The sequence below is a fragment of the Coturnix japonica genome, chromosome 1 (assembly GCF_001577835.2).
Source record: "Coturnix japonica isolate 7356 chromosome 1, Coturnix japonica 2.1, whole genome shotgun sequence".
Lineage (NCBI taxonomy): Eukaryota > Metazoa > Chordata > Aves > Galliformes > Phasianidae > Coturnix > Coturnix japonica.
This window is the reverse complement of record NC_029516.1, coordinates 137,272,777-137,300,464: the sequence shown is the minus strand read 5'-3', so window position 1 is coordinate 137,300,464 and position 27,688 is coordinate 137,272,777. Positions and strand designations below refer to the sequence as shown.

The window sequence follows — 27,688 nt, the reverse complement described above, 5'->3', positions numbered from 1 at the left end:
GAGAGCAAACATAAAAACATCAGGAGATTAGGCACATTGTACTGACTAAAGCATACACAGCTGTAACATTTACTTGGCACAAGTAGCTCACAATAACATCTATTTTGACTATCTTAAGGTCCACATTAGAACTGGGTAAAAAGTGACCTAATGTGATTCTCTTCACAAATCTATTTTCTCAGCTACCTATGGAAAGGCAAAACACAAACTTGTGTCAAAAAGATTCTCACTTTTTACACTGATACATCATTCTTATCTTCTAAGAGGATGACCAGAAGACTAGTAGGACTGAAGAAAGAGAACAGAGCAGCTGATCTTTGAACATACCACGGTCATACCCTGACAGCTAACGTCTTTTAATTTGACAAAAATGTAAGTTGAATACATAAGACAAAAAATAACAACAACAACAAAAAAAAAACCTCGTGCTTCTGACCTAAAGTTTCTGATCCTAAAAGAACAACCATCCAGAGATCACTTAATCCATTCCTCCACTACAGGGCAAAGTCAGCTATAACTGAAGTACTTTAAAAAAAGAGAACCTGAACTAACTGTAGCTATGATCAATTAAAAATTTAAATAACAAGTTAATGTTCACCCCACAAAAAATCTTAAGAATTAAATAATAATAATAATAATAATAATAATAATAATAATAATAATAATAATAATAATAATAATAATAATAATAATAATAATAGTATGTTTATTCATTCAACGATTTGATATTTTTTTTATTCTGGTGTACAAGAACATGAAAGTTCTACATTTAAATTTATAATTTCCTGTTTCCCCATTTTTTGTCACTGACCACATGCCTCCATCTCCCTCGCTAGACTTTGAATTGTAGTTTCTTGACACAGAATGTGACCAGATATCTGGAGGAACTATGACAAACCATCAAGGTTTACATGTCTAAGGCAATGCACTGGGAAACTAGTTACTTGACTAAAAAATCCTAACAATACTTATAGCTGCATATTTGTGATCTTACAAAAACGTTACAAATATTTTATTTAACATAAAGAACCAAATATTTGGTTTTCAATACATGTAACACTGTAAGTTGGGTGACATTATCAGCAAATAAACTGATGGCAGTAATTTCTCAAGCTATCCTATTTGAGAGAGCTTGCCGTACTCACATAAGTGATGTACTGCACTGCCCTCTTCTGGCTAATCGTATGTAAGGAAAGCTTGGAAAATAAGATTCTTGAGTTACACAGCAACAGATAAAGTAACAAAGATATTTATAAATGAGAACCCAAGCTCAAACATAAAAGATGTCATTGGAGAGACAGTGAGGTGGGTCCTCACCCCATAGAAGTACTTTTAGTATGCAGTACATTTGTTACAAAACAAGGGGACAGAAGAAACTGTTACGTACAATGCCCTATAGCAGGACTGCTCTGGAAAACTGGATGATGATGATGATGACATACGCCATCAAGAAAAAAAGAAGGATCTAAAAATCTAACTTCTACCACCTGTCTTAGACTCACCGGAAGAAAAAATAAAGAAAAGCCTACATTAGCTAAAGTCAAAACATTATTCAGACATCAAGCCTCATTTGCATAAGATGATACCATAGCAGTGTTCTCCTTCAGTAAGACAAGGGTTTTCTTTCAGTACTTTCCAGTCATATCCCTGAACATTCTGTCTGAATTCCAAGAAATAATTAAAGAGTGATTTTGGAAATGAATGAGACACCAAGTATTCTGTATTTTAAAAGTATTTGCCTTACTCTTCCTAAAAACATTTAAAAATAATGTTTAGAAGTAATTATTTTAGATAAAATTTTAGTCAGAACACACTTAGATCCTCTACCTTTTGTGCAGTAGTTTGGATTTGTGGTGCACTTCCTTCTCGATGCCAGTAAACTTTGATAAAACGATTATTTAATACTGCTTCTGTACTTGATATTGCTTTCTTGGCTTCCTCATGTGTGGCAAACTGAATAAGGGCACCTTCTGGATCACCCTGATATGCAACCTAAGCATTAAAAGAATAGAAGAACAAAAAACTTACAGCACACAGAATTTTTGTTGCTGTCACAATTACTACAAAATCCATAGTTACAGAAACTCCACAGAAGTTTACAATTTAAACCTAACATAGGTCACCAGATGAGCATTTTCCATTCAGGATTCTGTTCGAAACTTCTGGTGTTGAGAAGAAACCTTTAGATTATCCTAATAAACTTTAATACAGTTAAGTAACAAATTTCAGCACTCAAGCAGAATTTCTAAATGCAAATATATGTAACTGTTTGAAAGATGAGGAAGAATCACTGGAATCCAGATTACTGATGTGAACAAACACAGTGTCATTGTTAATATCAGAGCTAAACAAAGTTCAATTTAGTTTTCCTCTTTTGGAAATGAACATTATTATCTCAGATACCTTCAAAGAACAAAATCACAACTTCCAGAAGACAAGCACAGCTCACAATACCTGTCTCTCCACCCCCACTTTTTCACATTCTCCTTCCCTCCCTCTTCCTCTCATTCCTTTCCTTACAGAACCATAATACCTGCCACTACACACTTATTTGCTGATAAATATTCATTCAGTCATTCAATAGTTTAAGAGCAATTAAGAGAGATTTCAGTTCCCTACATGTTCAGATGGGCACAGGAAGTTCACCCTCTATTGTATCAGTGTACACAAAAATACTGCATTACAGGTCTTCATTTAATCTTTCACTGCAAGCAGGGAAGCATACATGAAAGCATTAGTGTCTGAAACTTCTTGTTGATAAAGAAACATGATGAAAGATCAGGCTGAGTAGTTTAGAGATTAGGCATGAAATACTGACATTACACACAGCCTACAATATGTAACATCAAAGTTCTTTCCATCTCCTCTGCATCTTTCTCTAATTTTTTGCTTATTTATGTTAATAAATGTCAGCTTAAAAAAAGAAACAAAATGTGAGTCACTCAGATACATTGGAAAGTAACCATCACGGATAAAACACCACAATTATGAGACTAGAAACCAATTGTAACAAGGGGATTGTTATCTCGATGAGAAATACAGGTTCCCTATAGTTAAAATTAACCTCAAAAAATGAAGTTTACACTACATCCATACTTACGGAAAAGGATGAAGGAAAAAACATTCCAAAAATTTTAAATGTTTTATATAAATTATTTTAGAAGTCTCATCAGTGAGGAGAGAACGAAACCTTGTTAAAACCTAAATAAGAACTAGAACATTTCACTTCAAACTCATCAATAATAATTTCATTAAAACAGGGAGATTAGATTTAAGAAACATGTTAGGAAAATAAAAAGAGCAGTTTCAGGAAATTAGTTACAAAACACTTGGCATTCTTCTTTTAGTAATTACTGCCAGCATTAAGCCAAAGCAGACATGTCTTCTCTTTGTTGACTCCTACCTGCAAGTTGACCAAGTTTCCAAATTTACTGAAGTGCTCATTAAGTTTGCTGATATTGTTAAGTTCTGGAGGAACTTTCCTCAATTCAAGTTTTGTGTTTTCATTTCCAAACTGTACCTTCTTCTGGAAACCTGGGCTATTTGTTCTGTTAAAATTTTGCCTGCAACAAATAAGAAACAAGCCAGAAATTCACAGTAAGCTACTGAATACAATGTAAAATGTTACATGCTTACACTGGATTGCATGTGTCACACAAACAGTTTGGCAGATGCATAAAAATCAAATCCCATACAATTTTAGAAAAGTGTAGAAGGGTACAGTACACAGGCCTCTGTACTAAGCATCTGGATAGGGAGCTAGGAGATATGGTTTAGTGGTTTTCTGTAGGTATGGTAAAGGGAGGACGATTGGATTAGATGATCTTGTAGGTTCTTTCCAACCTTGTGATTCTATTCTACTTGCATTTTTGCTCACTCATACTCTCACCATACCTCACCACAAAAATCTCTAAGATAATTCATTATATTTTGATTGAGCCAGTAGCTATTAACTATGCCACGGTAACTCTCTCCAAATGCTGCTGCTTCTCAAGTTATTCCCCCTGAAACTCATCACAAATTCCTAATATTTCCAGGCTCTCCTCAAACACAGTAATGTCTTAAAATCTCTTCAGACATTTTATCCCAGGTGTATCTGGTCACTGAGCACCACATTCCACATTTTATGTCAGTAACATACCTGGCAACTCAATCCAAAATAGCAAAAAATAAAACTAAAAACTAAATCCAGACATCTCCAGTAAGTATCGCACTGCAAGGCTCCATATCTTACATCAATTCAGCTTTCAGAGAGCAAATTTAATTCAAAGCAAACCTAGCTATCTCTGTAGCTTCTCTGAGAGATGACAGCCAATTACTGTCCTCTATTGTATGATTTATTTTAATATAGCCAGCCTACTCACACTTTAACTTGCTTGCAATTTATGTAATTTATATGTATAATATATATATAATATATATCATAATACAACTATATAATTATATATACGTATAATCTACATAACATTTCAGAATGCAGAAAGGATCTCCACTGAACTGCAACTATTAAGCCAACCTTGTGTTAATGACCACTTACTTGTCAAACCAAGTCTTCTTTGTAGGAACCCCACCATCTCCTGCACCAATTGTTCTTTTCCTGGATTCAGCATCTACCACTATTCTCATACTGCTTTTATTAGGAGGTTTTTCTGTAAACAGATAAAAACGTTAATCTTTCTATTTTCTGTTTGCATTGAAAAAACACAACTGATCCTTGTTCAAAAACTGCATCAAATCATGACTGCAGTCTAATCTTCTTAATCTTAACTGTTAATAGATGCTAAAAACATCTAACAGCTTTCACTTTGTCACATTAACATCATATAAACAGAAAATAAAAGAAAGGTGACATCTGCCTCCATTCATAATGTCCCATACAGGATCCTGAGGTATGCACCATTTTTGCTAACATCTCCATTCTTCTATTAAATGGCACACACAAAAATGTTTTTGATAGAAAACATAGGACACTCCAGAACCCTGACAACTAGGAACAAGACCATGGGGTAGGGAAGGATGTGCCTCTTTCTGAAGAACAGGAACCATACAAAGAGGCGATCCTTACTGAAAGTGTATCAATAAAAAACGAAGATTAAATACAAATACATACTGATGTGATTAAACCCACATTCAAAACAACTGTTTTCATTTTCATTATCTTCCTTTCTCATTTTGTATGCTGCTACTTCTTTCCCAGGGCCACAGGAACTATTAGTTTAAGATGACTGACTGTCCTCTACCAGATAAAAATGACTACCTTGCTTCTACAGAAAAAAAAAGGAAGATTCTATTACAAAAACATTTTCTATATGAAAGATGTGGGAAGAGACTCGTTATTATGCCTAAGTGTATATATGTAGGATATTATAGTAATAGATTTCATTTTATCTGCGAAAAAACAATAAGCAAAATTCCTTGTCTAATGAAACTCCTCTTACCTATAAAAGATAGTTAAAAATGAACCATTTTCCAGTACTAGATTCTCTGAAAAGTTCTTCAATTTACATTAATGTAAGAAATCTAGCTAAACAATTATAGCTTTGAGAGCATACCTCTGGGTGGTAGATCCATATCACCTGATGTGAGTCCTATCAAATTTGGTCTTTGAGCATGTACTCTATGTCTATACATAGGTCTGGAAGTGTTTGTTATACTTGGAGCTTCTGGATTATAGCCATCTGTGTCGTACGTTTCTGGTAACAAATAAATTGTCTAATTAAAATAAACTGCAGTTAAAAAAAAAAAAAAGTTTGCAAATATTATATTTCAACTAATTACAAGAAACAGTTAAAATGCAAAGTCTGTTGTATAACAACTATCTTAAAAAAATACCATGCCAAGTTATCACAATGAAAACACTATTCCATAGACAAGATTTACATTTTACATGCATTTTTTTTCCATTTCTGTCTTGGACTAAAGTAGGGGAAAAAAAGTGTTAAATAACAGTCACAGTCTTAAAATGATACAATGATCTCAAACTATAAAATTATCTCTAAACACACTACAATATGAATCAATGTTATTCTATTTAGCAAACCTTGTGGGCAAAGCCTCAGTACTACACCTGCTGTAAAAAGAGAGGGTGGAGCAGGAGGCGGCTGGTGATGAATACCCGTTGTAACAACAGTAGGAACTGAGCTAGTTGCTGAATTTGGGGGAGCATCCATGCCAGCAGGCTGCAGAGGAGGAAGAGGAGGGGGTGGTCCTGAGGAAAAGAAAAACAATGTATTAGTGTATTATTCTCTAGACTTATTTTACACTCAAACTCACATGGAAATTGATCTGAAATGTTCTTAAGATTATTAAAACAAACAAACAAACACCATTAATTCCTATGAAACCATTTTCACTGGCAGAAGGCTCGTAACTCAGATCACAGACAAAAGCATCTCAACACTCAAAATATTTCCAATCTAGCAGCTGTTTGTTTCCAGGATTTTCTCTTCTTCTCTAATACCAGGTTTTTTTATACAATTCCACCAAGTAAACTCAAGGAGTTGAGTTTTGCTATGCCATGCCATGCTTTTGCTTAGACACAACTGAAATATTGTTTCTTATTCAAGATTCACACTTTATATGCAAATTATACAACTGACACTGCAACGACTGCCATAAAGAAGCAATACTGGGAACACGGTACAGTTTATTAAAAACATAACTAACATTCTTAAAACAACTTTTAGCACTGCATGCTTTTGATTATTTTTTTTTTCCTGAACTACCTGTTACAGGTGGAAGGCTAGGTGGTAAAGGGCCTGGTGGTGGTACTGGAGGTCTAAGGTTAACAGGAGGAGGACTCAGAATTGGTGGAGGGGGAGGAAGTCCAGGAGGAGGTGGTCCTTCGACAACAGGGGGTTGTGCTGGAAAAGGCAGAATGCCAGGAAGATTCACATCTTCTACCACTACTGGATCGCTTCCATGATCAAAAGGGCACATATCTCCTCTCATACAGAAACCCTTTTCTGAAACATCAAAAACAAAAATAATTTTTAGCATTTAAGAGCTTTATGTTCAGCTTCAGAAAAAGTTACAGAACACAGAAATCGAAAAGTTATAAGAAAAATATTCATCCCACATAGGGCCAACTGCAAAACGTAAAACTGAAGACAGGAGAAGAAGCACACTGTAATTAGCTAGCCAGTAAATATTAGAGGGTGGCTATAACACAGCTTCCCAACAAAGTATTATTTGCTTCACACACAAAAACTGGAAATACCAAGCTGCTATATAGATGATCTTTTAAAGACACAATGTTTCAGTCATGCTTGGAGGTGTTACTTTAAGAGGTATATCTGTCTGCACATTCTGACCCTTTCCCAGAATCCTGTAGAGCTGTAGACTATACCACAACACTTTGCAGCTCAGCTTAAATTAGAAGAAAACTTCAAAACAACTAATTTTACAACTAGGTGTTTCCAACAGTTAGACCTGCAAACCTGAGACTTTAGCCACATATTTTTCTTTTTAAAAACTGTTATTCTAATCAGAGTTCTTGATACAAACTCACCTAGACCTTAGACTTGCGATATACAACAGAAAAAAAAAAAGCCTCAGAAAAATACATTATTGGGAAATCTTATTAAAAATACTCAATTTTAAGAAATATCTAATCTGTAAAAAACAGTTTAATGTAAGTCTAAGAAGCTACAACTCCTGAGTCTTCTAGTAAATTAATCCCTCTTAGACAGGATGGAGTAAAATCAAAAATTGATGACATCCGTGAGTTTCTAATTATCCCCCAAACAATCAAGTATAATTTTTGGCTTAAACATAAGATAAAACAAGAAAACTGGGTAAAAGTCCACTAGTATTTATATAAAAATCAAAACAATATCCGTTATCCATATAAAATAAATGTAACAAAAAAAAAAAAAAAAAAAAAAAGCAAACATAGAAGCACTAATAAAAATATTTATGAGGTATGTCCTTAAAGAGTGGGATAAATATGCATTCAAAAATTGTTACAGAAAAACAAACAAACAACTGTATTAACGAAGAACGTGAAAAAAAATAATGACCTCTTTATTTTGAGAAAGGAGTCTATCACAGCTGCAGCAAGCAATTTAGAAAATCTAGACTTACCATCATAATCTCTACAGCGTTTCTTTGGCAGTGGAGGTCTTCCATAGGAGTTGTGGTCCAGCTGCTCTTCATGGAATTCCGACCAGCTTTCAGTAGTGTTATTTCCATGATGAGCAGGAGCAATAACAGTAATAGTGCTGCTCAGTGTAGGTACAGGATAGTGGCCAGATGAAATATTTGTTACAGAAGAAACTGGAGTATAATTGTTTTCTAATGGATCTGTTCTATCCATATCATATTTTGTCTTTCCCAAATCCCTTTCTGAAAAGAAGAAGGGGGAAAAAAGTTAATTGGATGATTGTGTACATTTTCACCAGATACAGAGAAACCATTAAGTTTATTTACTCTAAGTCAATTTATCTCAAATCATAAAAACAGTAACTGGAATGTTTCACTCATTGCCCAGAGCTGAGCCTCCATACTTGGAGCTGTTTAGAACTTAACTGAATGGAATCCTGAGCAACACATTCCAGTTTGTCTGCTTTGAAAACAGGTACAGAACTAGATGTTTTTCAGAAGCCTCTTTCAACCTCAACTATACCATGATTCTACATTCCCAAGTTTTCATAGAATCACAGAATAGCCTGGGTTGAAAAGGATCTCAAAGATCATCTACTTCCAACCTCTCTGCCATGTGCAGAATTTTTAATCAGAAAAATATTAATAATAATAATAATCTTAAAATTACATAGTCAACCACCAGGGTACACTATACCCATATAAAAACAAAGCATATTTTAACTTCAAGCATAGTAAATCATCTGTAGCAATCCATATATTCTAAGAACTTCATTTGAAAAGCTATCCTCAATAAAGGGAAACAACCATAAACAGTAATCACTACTTGAAAACATCATAAAGGTGATATATCTTTAGTGCCTTGAAACATTATATTACTACTGTAGCTTCACGTTGTTAATATTCATTTTGTCTGCACCCAACTGCATGCACTGAATCAAATACAAAGCCTCATAATGACAGGAAAAATAGTAATACTTGACAGGTGTGGAAAACTCCTGAACATATATAGTGGCAGCATGACTTTTTTACACTAAATATATACTAACTTCTTCATTTTCTAACATTACCATCAATTAAGCAACAAGCAAACAGATGAAGACAGTAGAATCCTGTCATGATGTAAGCTAGCAGACTCAAACGACAGAACACTGAAGAAATATTAATAAAATTGTCTTAAAACTGACAGACAAATATGGGTAAAACAGGCACTTCTTTATGTTCTTAGAAACAGGAACAAAGGTTTTACTGTAAGATACTATCTTTGAGAAATTAAAATTTTAGTAAAAATAATACATTCCTTAAATTAAGATTTAATCACATTGCAATATAGCTATAGAACTTATGAATAAGATGATTGAAAAACTTACACTTGCTAATTTTCAGGAACTCTACATTTTGCTTCTAAAACCATGTTAACAAAACCCATAAAATAATGAACAGGAGATCTACTCTATAATATTTTAACTTATGTATTCTTTAAGTCAGGATAAAGAGATTATACAACTCCTAGTGAGGTTTTTAATTAATCAGTAACAACTATAAGGGAAAAGCATTCATTTCAGATGAATAAGTTTTAAAAAGAAGCTTAATTTGAAGAGCAAAACTACTGTACTTAAAGAGGTCTTAAATCCTACTGCTATGTGTTCTAATACACATACTTATGATAGTAATTTCAGCCTTTTACGAAGACACCAAAGAGGGAACAACACAAAAACAACAGACCTGTACTGATCTGTTTAACAATTTGCTGGCAAACTCATAGTTTCTGCCAGTCCTACCTCTGTAGGTGAGCATTAATTTTTGCATATTCTGATATCAGATTCTGAGTTTCCCTAGATCTTAACAAAATGCAATTAACTTGGGTTTTTCTGTCTCTTCTGCCTGTCTCACAACATTTAGAATTGGCCAACACAATCAGAGGTAACAGAGAAGAACTGCGGGAAAGAAGGGAAAATAGGAACTAAGAACATAATCACTTAAGATTTATATCCACAATAAACAAAGCTAAAAGTTAACAGTAAAACAAGAACATCGATAGCAATTTTGGTACATCTTGAACACAGTGTTTTAGTCTAGTGTCTAAATTTTGTAAGCAGCATTCACCGTATTTTAGAGACCAACTCTTGGTACCTCTGCTTCGTGTTCTACTTCGGCTTCTGCTTCGGTCTCGATCTCTGTCCCGCAGTCTCTCTTTGCTCCAGCTCCTACTTCGACTCCTGCTATAGCTTCGACTTCTCCCTCTTCTTCTGTTGTACCGATCCCTGTAGGAATCTCTTCTGGGAGGATTTCGGTCATAATCTCTCTTCCGAGAACGTTCATCTTTTTTCCTTTCATCGCGGCTTCTAAATGGTAATAAACGTAATATCATGTAATTTTGCTGATTATTACTTACAAGAATTAAAGATCCGAAAACATGGCAATGGTAAATAACATAAAAGACAAAAAAACATGGTCCTTCCTTTCTCATCAAGTTACTTTTATCTGGTTTATGCATCTCATTTTCATCATCCTGAACATTTTTAAATGTAAAATATTGGTTCTGCCCTAAAATGCACCTCCTGTAAAGAGAAAATATCAAAAAGATCAACTGAAGGGAAAGCTTCTAAAATAAAACTACTGCTAGTCAAACTCAACAGTGAGCAGAGTCATGTGCTGTAATTTAAATTACAAATCTAATATTAAAAATCCAGAAAGTCCAAAGTATTAGTTATAAACTTACAGTTTACACAGTTCCTTATAACACATACTCTCAGTATACACACATTTGCATAAGAGTTTCATAGTTTCATAGTTTCGTGTGGGTTGGAAGGGACCTTAGAGATCATCGAGTCCAGCCCCCGGATATCGAGCCTCTGTGTAGCAGAGCGGCACTTCTACCACTTGCGCCATAGGGGGGATTCGAACTACGGGCCCCAGTGTTGCAAGGCGGCGTCTTTAACCACTGCGCCACCGGGGCACACTTGTTGAGTTGCAACTGTTTTATTTTAGACTTAATAGGTGACTGTATGTAAAGGAAATATTTGTAATGTCACAAAGATACAATACAAGAGATTCAGAAAAGTTTATTACCTGGTGTCTCTACAGCGTGAACTTGACTGAGGAGGGCTGTGATTTAGTCTTCTGGAGAACTTCTTCTCTCGCTCTTCCTCTTTAACTATCTGAATTTTAATTATATATATTAGATCAACACATCAGTACACTATACCAAAGAATTCTGTACAACCAAATAAAAACAAAAATCTCAAGTACTGAACAGAATCTGCAGCAACAATTGAAACAGAATAAGATTTTTACTTCTAATATAATAATATACTAAATTTCTCATTTCTGAGGATACTCAGAGCACTGTTTGGGAGAAGATTAAGTAGTATAAGAAATGTTTATTATGCTGCACTGGAAATACAACTACTTTTGATACAGGTGGAGAAATCCATATTGAGCTACAGTGAAAGACCTGGGTACACAGGAATGTTCCATGAGTGGCATAATAACGTCTTTTCAGCAGATTACATTGTTGACATAATGGTTAAACACTCATGCAACCAAACCTAAGCAGCTATTGAAAAAGGGCTAACCTACTCTTCTCTGGGTCATAGAACCATGTAAACACCAGTGCCAGAACATTTCCAGGATCAAACAGCTTAATGAATGAGTACTGTCATTTGAAATGGCAAATTAAAAGGGCAGCATTAATTAGAGCAGTCTCCTGAGCAAAAAAACTAATGCAGATTGGATTGTGCCGCACATTCTGCAATACCCAGGAACTCTGTTTCCATTTGCACAGTAAGAACCATTTTGATTTACTCAGGAAATTCTATTACCTACGTTCTTATGTTCAGAAACGCTGTGCTTAACATATGAGACACAAACCACCAGACATCTTAAAGTTGCAGTGCAAATTTTGATACTAAACTTGGGGCTATTAATAAACACACATGATGCAGTTGAACTAAATAAGTAAGTCATGGGAAGGAATAAAAAAAGGTACACAGATAAAATGATGTCAGCGTTTACCTCTTCTTTTTTTGTCTCCTTCTCCTGGTGTTGAAAGAACTCTACTTTTAGGCTTCCTGATGATGGCTGTTCTGGTGGAGGTAGATAGCTTTTTGTATTCACAGCATCAAACAGTTTTTCCACAAATATCTGAGTTTCTAAAAGTAAAGAATAAATATTCAGTCTTCAAACCTAATATATGCTTTTAAAAACTAAAAAAGTTCAAAAAAGTTCAAACAATTATTTGCACATTCCCCCCACCCTCCTCAACTTTGCTTTTATACTTCGTATTTCAAAAGGACTTTTACAAGGTCAAGAAACATGTCAATAATTACAGTGTTTCATATAGGCATTCATATTTTTGGTATCTTCTTATCAACCACCTAGAAGAACATTTTTTAACATACAGAAAGATTCAGGGCTTCTAATTCAGGCAGTAATTCCTAACATTCTTAGTTTTCTTCCAGGAATAAAAACAGACAAAAAAAATACACACTTAAGAAATAAAACAAAGAAATTAAATCTATAAATTATGCAAAACCTGTGGCTTTTGTCCTTTTTTCTTTTTTATTCCTTCATGCAAATTGAAATACATACTTTCAAGTAATAAAGCTGATGAAGAAATGGACAAAGAAGTCTACATTAAAAGTCTGTTTGAATTAAACTTTTCAATCAAGCTTAAGAGTCATGACATACCTTTCTGAAGAAATACATCCAGCTGATCAACACACAATGCCTTCAGCTCCTTTTCACTTTTATCCTTCTTTACCAAAGCCAGAACATATTTAGCTAGGGCAGATGGATCTGCATCACATCTGCAAACAGATTAACAAAAACACACAGAAGAGATTAAATTATGAAACTGAATATCTAAAACTAGTATCACCAATTCCATATAGAGGATCGAAATCTTTACTTGTAAAGTAATCGAAAAACATCTGGGGGTATTTTCTAAGAGTGAGTCCAGAGATGAAAGATCACTAAGCATCACATTTTTCTTCAGAGAAGTAATTTCTTAGAAGTGAGATTTTCCAAACAATACTCCACACACCATTTCAAAGCAAACTAGAACAAACTATTTAGGGCTTCAACTGCCTAATAGTCCTGAAGAATAATAAGAGCTACAATAAGTACTTCCATAATTTCTCCATTATGAAATCAGTGAAGACTGATCTGTAGTACTGGGTAACTCTTAGTAGTGTAAAGTTAGCCTATGTGAATAGAAATGAAAGAAATAATATAGCAGAAACTATGCTACTGAAATGAAGATTTCCATTACCATATGCACATTGATGATGTGTTAGAGACAGCCAGCTGTCTGGGTGATGACCAAAGTTAATACTACTTAATACTACTACTTAAGCAATAGTTTTAAGAAACCAATGAGGAAAGACGATCACACTGATGCATCCTAACTGTATATTCTCTGCATCAAAAACAACTGTGAAATGAGGGAAATTAAAATATACTCAGGTTGTTGCACTGAATTTCGGTGTTATATAAATACATTTCCAGTGAATACGTCCACGATAGCTGAACAGAATAGAACAGCTACTCCCAATCTCTTCTACATTAAAACATATGAAATTTCAGCACTGAGGCTTAATGAAAAGTCTAACTGTTGATAACTAATGTGTTTCAGGCCCTGAAAGCACATCCTTCACAATATCATGCTAGATATCACACTACATAATTCCTTTCCTCAAAGAAGCTATCTCCAGCACCACATTCTCCACACAAACATATCCATTAAGCAAAGGAAGCAGATCTGTCAGCATCTGTCTTAAGCAGGCCCTGAGGATACCTTGGGCTCACAATTGTGCTCTCTAAAGTTAGAGGTCAAAGCTTCAAACATAACCCAGTACCCTGAAGAAAACAGGCAACAGCAGTATTTCATGCTGCAGAAGCAACATGAGCTGCTAAGGGACAGAGCACAATCTTCTGTGTTAGCCTGCATTATTCATAGATATAGGAGATGGGAGTTTACAACCAGTTTCAACCCCAAAAGAATCTGCACACACAAAACCAACAAAACACAAATATATGCTGCCAATTGAGTAACAGGCTGCACAATGACTGAAAATTCTTCAGAAAATTTGTCTTCTGAGCATCACATCTGGTTTACTCCAGTTCAGATTTAATAATTGTCTACCTACAAGACTGCTGCTCAAACATCAAGTCACCTCAGAAACAGGAACGTGACTCTATATATCAAGAACAGCAGAATTGCACATCACCCACCCAGACCATCTGGAAGCCCACGCCTTAAGGCTGTCTGTGCAATGAGGTAGCTGGCAGAGAGAGGTCCCAGCCAAGAGAGCTCACTTTTTATTTGAGTTCCCACCATTTTTTGTAACACAAACTCAGAAGTCATTAACATGTCATGACACGTGTGTGCCTCCATAACTCCTCAGTGAACAACAACAACAGAAAAAAGGACTTAGTCAAAAAAGGAAAAAGCCCCTGCAGTTTATTAAACCTCCAGCTGCTAGAGTAGCGATGGTAAGACAGCCTCACACTCAGCTTAAAATAATTCCTTTTCTAAAAGCAGGAGAGAAAACACAAACTCTTGTCTGGAAAGCCACCTAGATTCCAAAAGGTTTAACACTAACACATACTGCACACATACATTCAGCGCTTTTTTCTTGTCATCCCGCACATTAACCTCAGAATATCATTTCATACACTGAAATGACTCCAAGACACTCTCAAGAAAACATCCCAAAAAAACATGACCTCAGCAAAAATCAAATACATGCAGTAAAACTCTGACAAGTTTAGATTTAACTTTATTCTTATGCTATTATTTGGTTACTCGAAAAACATGCCCATGCATTTAAACAAGTAAAATAACATTTCCCAAATCTTTTACACGTGTTCCCTCAAGTTTTCACAGGCCTATGCTGCACACAACAATAATCACATACATTTTCTCCTTGTCTCTTATTGTTTTTCTAAAATGAGCAAGCAAAGTGAATTTGGTACAAGTAATCTGAGCCAACTGCCAGTGCAGGGATGTATATCCCAGTGTCTGCTACAATTAAACAATGCAGAGCGTTTTATTACACCCCACTTTCTAGGTTCATGATAATGATTGGAATCACTAAATGTTTTTACCCCTGGCAATGCTTTTTAGCAGAGACTCATGCGTTAGTCAAACACACTGTGTCAAATACTCTACACTAGACAAGGGAGACTGCTCTAGAAATCCTGCTTTAGTAAGCACTGCCCAGCACACAGGCTTATATGGACAAAAACCCTTGCTAGAATTCCACGTGTTCTTCAAGGAATGGTCTGGATACCTCTAACCACTGGAAAAGCAATGTTATGTCCAATCAAATACTCTGCTCCATTGCAGAAGCAAGAATTCACAGCTACAACAAAACTCAAGGAAAAACTATTTCCAATCTCATTCAGTTTTGTTGAAGTTATTCCAAATGACCGTTGGAAATAAAGAAAAAGCAGCTCAAGAAAACTAAACATGTAAAAGCAAGTCTAAGCCATAAAAAGATTCAAGCACTGGATATTTGAAAATGCATGAGTAACTCTGGCTGAAGGAGTTCCTTTTCTCTGTAGTCTTTTTTTTCCCCTCTAATTTAGTTTTAATTTAAAACTATAAACTTCAAATTATGAGTAAACTTAATTCTTTGCAGTTCTTTAATCAACAATCAACCTACCAGTTTTCTGTACTAATTACAGAATCACAGAATTGTAGGGGTTGGAAGGGACCTCCAGAGATCATCGAGTCCAACCCCCTGCCAAAGTAGGTTCCCTACACCAGGTCACACAGGTTGGCATCCAGGCAGGTCTTGAATATCTCCAAAGAAGGAGACTCCACAACCACCCTGGGCAGCCTGTTCCAGTGCTCCATCACCCTCACCGTAAAGAAGTTCTTGCGCGCATTCATGCGGAACTTCCTATGCTCCAGCTTCTGGCTGTTTCCCCTTGTCCTGTTTCCACACACTGCTGAAAAGAGCCTGGCCTCGCCACTTTGCCCCTCACACCTCAATTCACTGAGTAATGTTGACTACACTAAAGATGTATTTTGCTAGGTTAGTGTGTATAAGCAAAGTCTACTTTCTGGTAACAACAGCTGGCTCTTCTACTCAAATTCCAAAGGGAACAATCCCTAAGTGGTGTTTAACTACAGGGTACCTAACCATTTTAACCACTGAGAAAAGAGAAAAAACAACCACCTCCCAAACTGCAGCTCTCCAACTATAATCTGAAAGCTGTTACCTGTTACTCAAAGGGAAGGGGGGGGAGGGGAGTGGGAAATGACCTGGAAGTCCTGAAACTAGTTTCTTGACAAATTTAAACTACCACAATAGACTGAAACCACAAAAGCACGCCTGAAAACCTCCAGGCAGGGAACTATCATTCTGTAAAGGAAGTAACGTGTAGGTACATGTTATGTGTCTCACCTTGATCCTCAGAAATCACAACTTTAACTTTCACAGTCCGGTTTTGTTGCCTACAGATTCATATTTATACTTCTCTAGCACGCTGCTCAGTGCTTGACATTACAGAATCACAGAATGACCCAGGTTGGAAGGGACCTCAAGGATCGTGTAGTTCCAACCCCCCTGCCTGGCAGGGTTACCAAACATACACATTTACTAGATCAGGTTGCCCAGGGCCCCGTCCAACCTGGTCTTGAACACCTCCAAGGATGGGGCATCCACAACCTCCCTGGGCAGCCTGTTCCAGGGCCTAACCACTCTCCTAGTAAAGAACTTCCCCCTGACATCCAACCTAAATCTTCCCTCTTTTAACTTAAAACCATTTCCCCGTGTCCTGCTATTGTCAGCCCTTTCGAAGAGTTTACTCCCCTCCTGGGAGTAAGTTCCCTTCAGGTACTGAAAGGCTGCAATGAGGTCACCCCGCAACCTTCTCTTCTCTAGGCTGAACAAACCCAACTCCCTCAGCCTGTCCTCATAGGGGAGGTGCTCCAGCCCTCTGATCATCTTTGTGACCCTTTCCAAAATCTCTATGTCTTTTTTGTACTGAGGGCTCCACACCTGGACACAGTACTCCAGATGGGGCCTCACAAGAGCCGAGTAGAGAGGGACGATCACCTCCCTATCCCTGCTGACCACCCCTCTCCTGATGGAGCCCAGGATCCCATTTGCTTTCCGGACATTAACCACAGTGGATGTGGCTATCTTTGAGTGCTTTGCATTTGCAGGCGTGACTGTGTGCAGAAAAAGCTTGTTGCTCACTGAGCAGAGCACCTGGTCTAAAGTAGGTATTTGATTGTGTTGCTGCAAGATTCTGCACTCAAACATCTGTAAAAAGCTCCAGCGCTCAGAAATTCAACGAGTGACAGATTCACTCAGCAAGGTCTGACCCATCTTGAGACATTTTTGATGGCTCTTTATAAGCACAGACATCCACTGAGGAACGCAGCAGCCGCCAATGCTCTTATCCAAAATACTGATGTCATTAGTGTAGTTCTAAAATATGATATCCCAATCTGACAGGCTCATACAGCTGCAACCAACAACCAACAGCTTACAATGCCACCTTCTAGACTCAGAAGAGCTCCCAAGGGGCAGAACTGCTGTTAGCTTGCTGGCTGCTCAGCACACATTCAATGCAGAAAGCAAAAATCACTGTTTTCTCTGCACCTTGTGATGCAACCGAGGAGTTCATTTCACCCCTGGCAGAGTACAGAGTAAGAATGAGGAAGGTATAGCAAAATAAGAAAAACTTTCTCATATTTTATTTCCTGATTTCATGTATCCCTTCTTATAATCCCAATACTGCAATTCTGTCACAGAACCTTTTCCAGACTTCCCAAGTTTAATAGATGCAGACAAGTGACATCAGAAGTGATACAATTACATGCATCCATGCCTCATTTATATTGGTCATACTCTAATGTAAAGTGTTAACAGAAAATTAAATAAACTCCTTTTTTTTTCTTGTTATGCTTTAGAACATCTTAGGAAGCTTCTGGGAAGTTAAAGTGAAGCCTCCAGGTGGGATGTTAAGTCTTTCTGGGAGGACAGCGGACACCATGAACATACAAAGAAATGACAAAGATTTTCATTCAATTTCTACTCTTTCAGTATCTTGTGTCACTAGCATATTCTTTACACCACTGTTAAAATTCCTTTAGAATTATAGAATTACCCAGGTTGGAAAAGACCTTGAAGATCATCAAGTCCAACTGCAGCCTAACCAGAACCCTAACTCTAAAAACCCTCCACTAAATCATATCCCTGAGTACCACATCCAAGCGGCTCTTAAACACAACCAGGGATGGTGATTCAACCACCTCCCTGGGGAGCCTATTCCAGTACCTAAGTACCTTTTATTCACAAGCTAGTGGGAGAAGATAACTTAACCAGCATCCTATTAATAATTAAGCAAGATCCAAAATAATTAAGCAAGATCGTTCATCCACGTAAGGAACGTATTGAGATTTAACAACGAAAGACTGAAAAGCACAGCAACCAGGAGTAGAGTGAAGGAATAAGTGAACACCCGCACGTTCTGTTTCCCATAGAACATTCCAATGACAAACACACTCTTCAATATTCCTCAATATGGACTTTATTCTGTCAAAATAGTTTGAATGCCGTTATCATTTACAGAAATAAATGATGCAAAAAAGCCTTTCACTTTCAATGAGGGGTGCCTAAATATTGAACATTGTTTCAATATTTCTTTTTTCCTCTTTGCAAGTCTGACTTTGTGACTGCACAAATGTTTTCTGAAACCTAAATACAGCAAAGAGGAAAAAAACAGATACAGGAAGCTTACTCAACTTGTAAGTAAAAATTCAGCCGGCCAGCAGAAGAGTTTAATTACACTTATTTTACACAAAGTAATTAAAAACAAGATAATTTTCCACTGCGAAGAATTAGGGCAATGTGGTGGAATATTACAGCATCTTATAAAGGCGAAGTGTTTGTGTGCAGCATTTATACAACACAGCTAGCAATAAAATGAAAAAGACCTGCCCCCTACCAATCTGCCAAGCCAGATCCTAACATGTTAACAAGCATATAGACACAGTTTATACGGGATCTAGAACAGACTTGCAGAAAAGAAATCCATCACAACAGAAAAGGCATAGCAAGGTCTCTGTTAGTACAAAACTTAGAGGTGATAGACACGAGGTTATATTTCAAGTTCAGTGTTGCCACAGCATGGATGAGAAAAAGTTATGTAATACTAGAAAGTAAGCACACCGCAGTCTGCAAGCAGTGAAGACAACCACTGACACATGTATATTCAACACAGAGATAGCTTGAGTTAAACATACAAGATTGTTCTAGTCAAATGCAAAGCAGACGCAGCAGAAAAGGACTGGTACTTTGTTTACACTGCTACTACATTCACATACAGGTATCATTAATGGTTGTGTGCATGTTATGTAATTCTCTGTGAACCAAGGTTATTTCCAAAATCACACACAAATTTATATATATATATATTAAAAAAAAAGGAATAAAAGGCCTATACTTTGGAGGACTGCAGAAAGTCACTGAAGAAGTACCACCCTTCAAGCAGAGCTGGAATGTATATAAGCTCCAGCATAGCAGCACTCGCCATTTCTGCCTTTCTACAACACAACCCATCTCAGATAAAGCATTTGTATGGAGGATCACCAAGGCTTTGACAAAGGCATTAGAACAGTCCAGGAAGTGAATAAATAAACTCTGAAACTTATATGCTGACATTCCCTCCCTCCCTCCCCTCCTACCCTCTCCAAAGGTTCTTATCTATGAACAGTACTTCCCAGAGAGAGGCACTATGTGCATGTAACCCAACCGCATCTAGTCTATGCAAACATATACACAACACTTGTTTCATTATAGAATCATAGAATTACCAAGGCTGGAAAAGACCTTGAAGATCATCAAGTCCAACCACAGCCTAACCAGTACCCTAACTCTAAAAACCCTCCACTAAATCATATCCCTAAGTACCACATCCAAACGGCTCTTAAACACATCCAGGGATGGTGATTCAACCACCTCCCTGGGGAGCCTGTTCCAGTACCTAACTACCCTTTCTGTGAAGAAGTTCTTCCTAATATCCAACCTAAACTTGCCCTGGCACAACTTGAGGCCATTTCCCCTCGTCCTGTCACTTGTCACCAGCGAGAAGAGACCTGCCCCGCTCTCACTTGTAAGAACCTTCCAGGTACTGGAAGAAGGCGATAAGGTCTCCCCTCAGCCTCATTTTCCCCAGACTAAACAGCCCCAGCTTCCTTAGCCTCTCCTCAGAGGGTTGATTCTCCAAGCCCTTCACGAGCCTCGTTGCCCTTCTCTGGACCTGCTCCAGTACCTCCACGTCTTTCCTGTGCTGAGGAAAATTATAAAGTTCATATTCTTGCTTACACTTTACAATATTTTAAAGAGAAAATTTTCTAGTTAAAAGAAGCAACCTTTACAGACATTACTGCTTTCTAGTACTGAAACAAATGTTTCAGGATTATACACTCCACAGCCTTTGCAACAAATTACACACCAAGATTAAAAAGCCCTGGATACTTTGAAGTGGACAGCTTGGAAAACAGCAGCTAACTACCAAGCTCCAGATATCTATTAGGCAAATACAGATCCATAGAGGTGCGTAGGATATTTCTTTACTTATAAAACATTTCATACTTTGCAACTACGAGACAACAGCACCGTAAGGATATGATTATATGTTTCTTCATCTAATTGGGAAATTCACCTGCCTATCTTGCAGCTAAAGATTTAGAAGAAGCCCTGAGATGCACAGACTCCACATGCTTTTGTTTAATTTGAAGCAAAAGACAAGTAAAAAGTTACTTCCAGCCTAAAGTAACCTGTGACCAGAAGTTACGGTCTTTACGTGCTAGTATAACACCTGCAGTCCTAAAGAAGTAACTGTATACTAAAATTTCCATACAGTCAGAAGCTCTGGCTATGGGCGTGCATTTCAGGTACCTGAGATCAGAAGCATCTCCAAGGTACTTGACTGGTGGGAAATGACAACACCTCTACACTAAGTGTGTAATGGGATGATACATCTGTATAGAACACAATCACAGAATCACAGAATTGTAGGGGTTGGAAGGGACCTCTAGAGATCATCGAGTCCAACCCCCCTGCCAAAGCAGGCTCCCTACACCATGTCACACAGGCAGATGTCCAGTCGGGTCTTGAATATCTCCAGAGAAGGAGACTCCACCACCTCCCTGGGCAGCCACAACATAAAACACAGTGATAACTGAGTTTAACAGTTCCTGCTGGCTTTTTTCCTCCCGAAGAATTCAAAAACCTCAACATCTTCCGGGTTAGCAATTAACTACCCCACAACATACTTTTCAAGCACCAGAAGCACATATGAACTGTTCACACGTTTCGTTTATCTTAACAGAAACACTGTGGTGCCTTAAGTGATCACTAACACTCAAACCCTGAAATTTCCAACTGCAGCCTTTAACTGTTGAGTATCGCTGGCAGACAGCAGACAAACAGAGGAACACTGGATATCCTAGGCTTCTTATGATGATAACTGTGTCCAGTTCTGTGCTCCCCAGTAAAAAAAGACAGGGATCTCTTGGAAAGAGTCTAGTGGAGGGCCACTAAGATTGTGAAGGGCCTGGAGCATCTCCCCTGTGAGGAGAGACTTAGGGAACTGGGTCTGTTTAGCCTTGAGAAAAGAAGGCTGAGAGGGGACTTGATCCAGGTTTATAAATACCTGAGGTGTGGGGGGCATAGTGACGAGGCTGGTCTCTTTTCAGTAGTGTGTGGGGACAGGACAAGGGGTAACGGGATGAAACTACAGCGCAGGAGGTTCCGCACGAATGTGCACAAGAACTTCTTTACAGAGAGGGTGACGGAGCACTGGAACAGGCTGCCCTGGGAGGTGGTGGAGTCTCCTTCTCTGGAGATATTCAAGACCCACCTGGACGCCTACCTGTGTGACATGGTGTAGGGAACCTGCTTTGGAAGGAGGGTTAGACTCGATGACCTCTAGAGGTCCCTTCCAACCCCTACAATTCTGTGATTCTGTGGTAAGTTACCACTATTTGTCACTGATGAATGAAGCCTGGGGAGAGCCTTAGGAACCATACTGACCTCAAGCTAAATCTTATCTGGCAAATTTTTTTATGCTTTTTAGATCACTCATAAGAAATCTAAAATAAACCAGTGAAGTCAAACTTCTGATGTGCAATAATCAAATGCAGAGAAGCAGAATAAATACTCAAAAGCAGAAAAGCCTTTGGATACAGACCTGTAAAATCAAAATAACCCAGCATATACACTCAATAACGAAAGTCATTTTGAAGCCTACTGAAGCTTTACTGCAATCGTCACCAGCAGGATTCCAGTCTGAGAACTCCCAGAATCTGACAATACTCCTAAATTGTTTGAAGCCAACGTATCAACCCCCAGTAGCTGCCTGAGAAGAATCGTGTATGACCTATCATTTCAAATCACCAGCATTTATGTAGGCAGCTACAAGTCTTTCCAAAGCATTACCTGTTACAAATCTCCTGAACAACATGCTCTAAAGACATATCAAACTGAACACTAACACTGAAGAAAACGTTCAAATCAACATTCTGTGTCAGAAGACTATTGCTAGTAATAGGTCAGCTAGATGTATTAGCACAAAACAGAGCATGCTTTGTTATTTCAGTAACACCTTATATTTACACAAGAGGAAGATTACTTCACATCCTTCATAAGAAAGGCTTCTCTTTTTCCAAATAAAACTTAAAATAAAATCCTGTCACGGCATTAAGGATTAAACCTTTTGTGTAAGTGCGCTCAGAGAAATTTGGTGCAGGCCTAATTCAAAGCCCACAGGAATGAAGTTCAAGAGTCACTTACTTCAGCGTTGTCTTACATAAAAAAGAATAACCACTACCCAGGTCCTGAGCCTTATTCAGGCTATTTCAACGTGGGCCATACAAACTGTGTGTGTATCTACATATACTTAACTAACGTCAGTGGAAAACATAGAGCTGATCCCCCTCTCTGGCTCAATTCAACACTGTCAAAGCCCATCATGGACAAGTAACTCAAAAGAAAAGTTAACACCGGAGTTCATTTATAAGTTGTGGTTATACTGACTCAAATCATGCTCCAATAACTTAATACAGACATGTTAGAGTGGTATTTCATAATGCCAAGACAAGAACTTGCACTGATCTGAAATGTCAATAGGCACCATACTTCCAGAACACAAAACATTTAAAACCAAGTTCCCATATTAATGCTACCAGAATATTATCCAGTGAGGGATGATCTATGCTATGTGGGCTGACTATTTGCAGAAGAGTCCTTATTACTAGCATGAATGCTATGCTCAGAAGCCAAGCAGGTATTCACAAATAAGCAAATTACTCTCTGGGGCTCCTACTCCCCAGAGCTCTATGTAACTGATGCAATTTTTAGCTGTGGGGGGCGGGGGGGGGGAACATCAGTGTGCCAAACAACTGCGAACGACGTAGGAAACACGTCACCCCCACACGGGAGCCCTGAGAACACCAGGCTGGCAGCCGAAGCCCACTTCCCCGGCCTCCACGGGGCGAGCTGAGCGGGCCGCGCTCGCAGACATTATCTCCGCTCACTACAAAGGGAGGGAACACGAGCGGTAGCGGTGAACGCGGTCGCTAGGGGGAGAAGCTGCATCCTCACGAGAAGGACGGCGCTACCTCCCCGCTGAGGACCGTGCCGAGAAGCGGGGGCACGGCACAGCCCCGCGGTGCCCGACGGAGGCGGGGAAGAAGGGCGAGCCGAGGGCACCTGCCGGGTAGTAACGCCAGAGCTCTGCCTCGCAGCGCTCACCTGCCCTAACCGCCCCGTCTTTTCCAAGGGAGAGGTTATTCAGGAGGGAGAGAGGCGGGGTCGCGGCTACTCACATGGGCTCCAACGTTTTGCTGAGCCAGGATTTCAGCGCCTCGAAGTTTTCTATGATCATTTTAACCACCATCCAGAGCGGCCCGGGCCCCGCGCCTCCCCGGCAGCAGCAGCACCACCAACGACGGCGGCGGGCTCCGTGCCGCCCCGCCGGCACAGACCTCGGCGCCCGCCGCGCCTCCCCCTGCCCCCCGAGGCCGCCTCTCGGTTCGGCGGAGGCCGCTCGGCAGGGGCAGGAGGCCCAGCGCCACGAAGGGGGCGGAACCAACCGAGCGGCGGCTGCTCCTCGCGGGCCCCGCTCTCGCTTCTCCTTCTCCGGGTAACGCGGCCCGGCCGCCCCGCGGTTCCCCTTGTCCTGCTCCTCGGCAGCGGCCGGCGAGCACCGAGCGCGGCCCCGAAACGCACCGCCCCCCCCTCAGCCGCAGAGCGAGGCAGAACGAACGGACGAGCGAGCGAGCGAGCAGGTAAGATGGCGGCGCGCCGCTGTCGCGAGCATAAGGAGTCTCGCGAGAAGAGGAGGAGCCAGGCCACGCTGTGTGGCGGTAATAGGGGAGGTGATGGAAGCTATGGCGGCTGTGGGGTTGGCTGTTCTAGTTGGTTCTGCCCAGAGCGGGTGGAGGCGGCTCTTGGCAGGGAAGAGAGTCTTCTGGGGATTGGAGGGGATGCTGTCATAACGAAACCCGCCTCCGAGAAACAGAAATGTGAGAAAGCATTTCTCCTTCCTCTGTGATGCGAAGTATCATAAATGTCAACAGTTGGAAAGTTGCTTAAAATCACTAAGAAAAAATAATTATATATATATATATGATTTAAATATATATATATATAATTTATATATAATAAAATTATTATTTCTCTTCTAACCCGGGTCATTCTGTGATATATATACATTATATCACAGAATGACCCGGGTTGGAAGGGACCTCAAGGATCATGTAGTTCCAACCCCATATATATGGGTTCTATGTTATGTATGTGTGTGTGTGTATATATATATATATATATATATATATATATGTATATATGTTTTCAGCATTCTCCCAATCAATTCATCGCAGCCCGTGTTCATGAAGACTGTTGTTAAATGCAGCCCTGCAGCGAGGAGTGCGGTATTTTACACCCAACAGAGCACACGCATCTGGGTTAAAACAGCAGTAGAGGAACCATGTAATGCATAGAGTCACCATCCCAGCATGGGATGATGTTCCCCTTAGATTTAAGATCCCAGGAAGCACCCATATCGCCTCTGCTAACCTTGGAATGGTGGATGTTGCCTCAGAGTTGCCTTCCTGTTTCTCACAGCTATAGAACTGTGAGTAGAATTTGACAGAGAAGGTGTCAAGTATCCAACATAGCTAAATAAGCCAACCCGTAAAACTACTGTAAGGTCTTTTCAATTTCAGGATATATTTTGATTTCTCTGCATACTGGAGAGTGAGCAGCAGATCCAGTCAGTAGACAAAAAGTCACCAGCATGTGAAATTCTTTGGAGGCCATTTTGTACACATTAAAAAAAAAAAAAAAAAAAAAAAAAAGTCCTTGGCTTGCAGTCACCAAGATGTAAGTTAATTCCCCTTGGATGTGTAAAAGGGTTATTAAGCTTGGGTGTGATCTATCTCTGAAGGGACTGGCACATATAAATCAGGCATTGTGATAAGAATCTGGCCCTTAATCCTTTGCAAAAAACAGCGTCTAGTAGAAATAATTCGGGAAAACACTGTGTTGGTCTGCTTCACTATCATCTACTTATATAACTACCTTTGATCCTTAAATACACAAGCCAGCAAAAAAACATTGCCTCCACTTCCTGCCCTCATTAAATGTTTGGATACAATGGTGGTAGCAACTTTACTGTGTCTGACGCCTCATTTTCTAAACTGCTATCAAACTATTCAAAAGCTCGAGGCTGTAAGTAAATAAAATTGGTGATCTGCAAATGTATTTCACAAGAATGTTTTATGTACTTTGTCTGCGTGTAATTTATGAACATTACAATACTGATAGAAGCATGCACTGTCACCCTTCTGTGACAATATTAGCTATAATAAATGCATTTATAGCTGCTGCCGTTTCTTCTTTCAGTGTTTGCGGAGTAAACTTTACGATTTATACTTTTAGAACCAACATCTTCAGAAGTTGCCACAATGTTCTGTAGCACTTTTAAAGCAATTTACATTTAGTTTCATGGCAGGAACTAGAGGAAACCAAAGTGAAAAAGTATTCATTGGATCTGAGAATAAAATTTCCTCTGATATGTAAGGTGGGTTCTTTACATAAGATGGCTTCTATGTAAGGCACAACATTGTAAGAGTCTTAGTAGTTCACAAAGTAAGAAGTAGTCTTGGCTTAAACTGTAGTTGCACAGGAAATCAGCATTTTATTTTAAAAACATATTGAAAATCATATTTCATTTAATGCAATATAACAGAGAATCTATGCAGAGGGTCAAAGTAATTATTAACTTGTCACCTTTCTGTGAGACAAATAACCTGCTGTTTCTTCTGTACCTGTTCAGTGTAAAGTTCATAAACTGCCCAAGAGAGGAAAAAAACAAAAGTCAGAAAGAAGATACCAAGAGAGAGAATGGATTTTTTTAAAGACTTTTTAAAAATTTTTAATTTTTTTTAAATTTAAAGTACTCTTCTTAGGTTTCAACAACTGTAACAACTTCATTTAGAAAAACAGACCCTTATGCTAAATGATAGTGATATACTGTGTCATGGATATGATCTGTTGAGACCAAGCACTTAATTGGAACAAGTACAAATCTTATTCTATTATATCTCTGATTCCTGCTAGCACTTTTAGTTTATAAAGACATTATTTAAAGTTCTTTAGAGTAGTAGAGATGTTTTCATGTAACTCCCAGGTTCATAACTTTATTGTGTGCCTAGTTTGCAGTAGTCTCATCTCCTTCAATTTTTTTACAAGTAAAATTAAAATGCACATTTTCACTGGTTCAGCCACTTATGTTAGAGATGAATATTGCCAGCCAAGACAGAGATATTTTTTTCTTTGTTCCCCCCAGTTCTTAATCAGATTCTCTCCAAAGCTATGGGTATTTTGATCATACGTAATCTTTGTCAATGTGCAATGGTTGGATTTTTAAGAATTAAAGACCTTTTTCTGAAAGTTGACATTTTCTTGAATGTTCATTAATCTTTTTTTAACTTATATTTATTCTTCAGAGTTTTTTGAAACAAAAAATAGTTAATACTTCAGAATAATTGTTGAAGAACATTTATCTTCTTGCTAGGCCTGTCTCCCGTTTTCCAGATGTGTCTTTGTCATAATAGAATATTAATTTGGGATTTTTGTTTTGTTTTTCTCTCATATGAGTTTATTTTTTAAGCTACCAGACTGATCTACAGCATTATTAAATTCTTCAATCTACCCAGCTAATGCTTTACTTTGTTTTCTTTTCAATAGGGAAGTAAGGTAGCATGTGCTATCACATGTAACTATATTGTAGGTTTTCCACTAATGTGATTCTGGTTTGGCATGTTGGACCCACCAGCTCCAGACATGAAGCTTCTAGTATCTTCCTGCAATCCAAACAAATGAAAGCACGTAAGCACTATGGGCCTTAGAAGTATCTGAGCAGATGATCTGGAGGTAGAAGGTTTCACTTCCTTGCAATGCGTCACAACTCAGCCCCATATCATTGGCTGAAATAGCAGGGTCAGTTAAATTGAATGGCATCAGCTTGGCTTTATGGAACACCGCTT

The 27,688-nt window shown here is 38.5% G+C and overlaps 1 protein-coding gene across 1 annotated transcript in view; it reads right to left on the bottom strand.

Moving 5' to 3' along the window:
• The window catches only part of RBM26 (RNA binding motif protein 26), a 53,807-nt gene extending 29,355 nt beyond the window's left edge, over positions 1-24,452 (bottom strand). Inside the window, exons 1-12 of the mRNA XM_015851592.2 lie at positions 23,963-24,452; positions 12,796-12,914; positions 12,121-12,257; positions 11,176-11,264; positions 10,237-10,448; positions 8,086-8,346; positions 6,726-6,965; positions 6,068-6,208; positions 5,553-5,693; positions 4,538-4,649; positions 3,404-3,563; positions 1,828-1,992 (exon numbers count right to left, since the gene is read on the bottom strand). Of these exons, the coding sequence (XP_015707078.2) occupies positions 1,828-1,992; positions 3,404-3,563; positions 4,538-4,649; positions 5,553-5,693; positions 6,068-6,208; positions 6,726-6,965; positions 8,086-8,346; positions 10,237-10,448; positions 11,176-11,264; positions 12,121-12,257; positions 12,796-12,914; positions 23,963-24,033 (1,848 nt within the window). The 5' untranslated portion in view covers positions 24,034-24,452. The remainder of the gene's footprint in view (positions 1-1,827; positions 1,993-3,403; positions 3,564-4,537; positions 4,650-5,552; positions 5,694-6,067; positions 6,209-6,725; positions 6,966-8,085; positions 8,347-10,236; positions 10,449-11,175; positions 11,265-12,120; positions 12,258-12,795; positions 12,915-23,962) is intronic.
• Between the last annotated feature and the right edge of the window lie 3,236 nt (positions 24,453-27,688).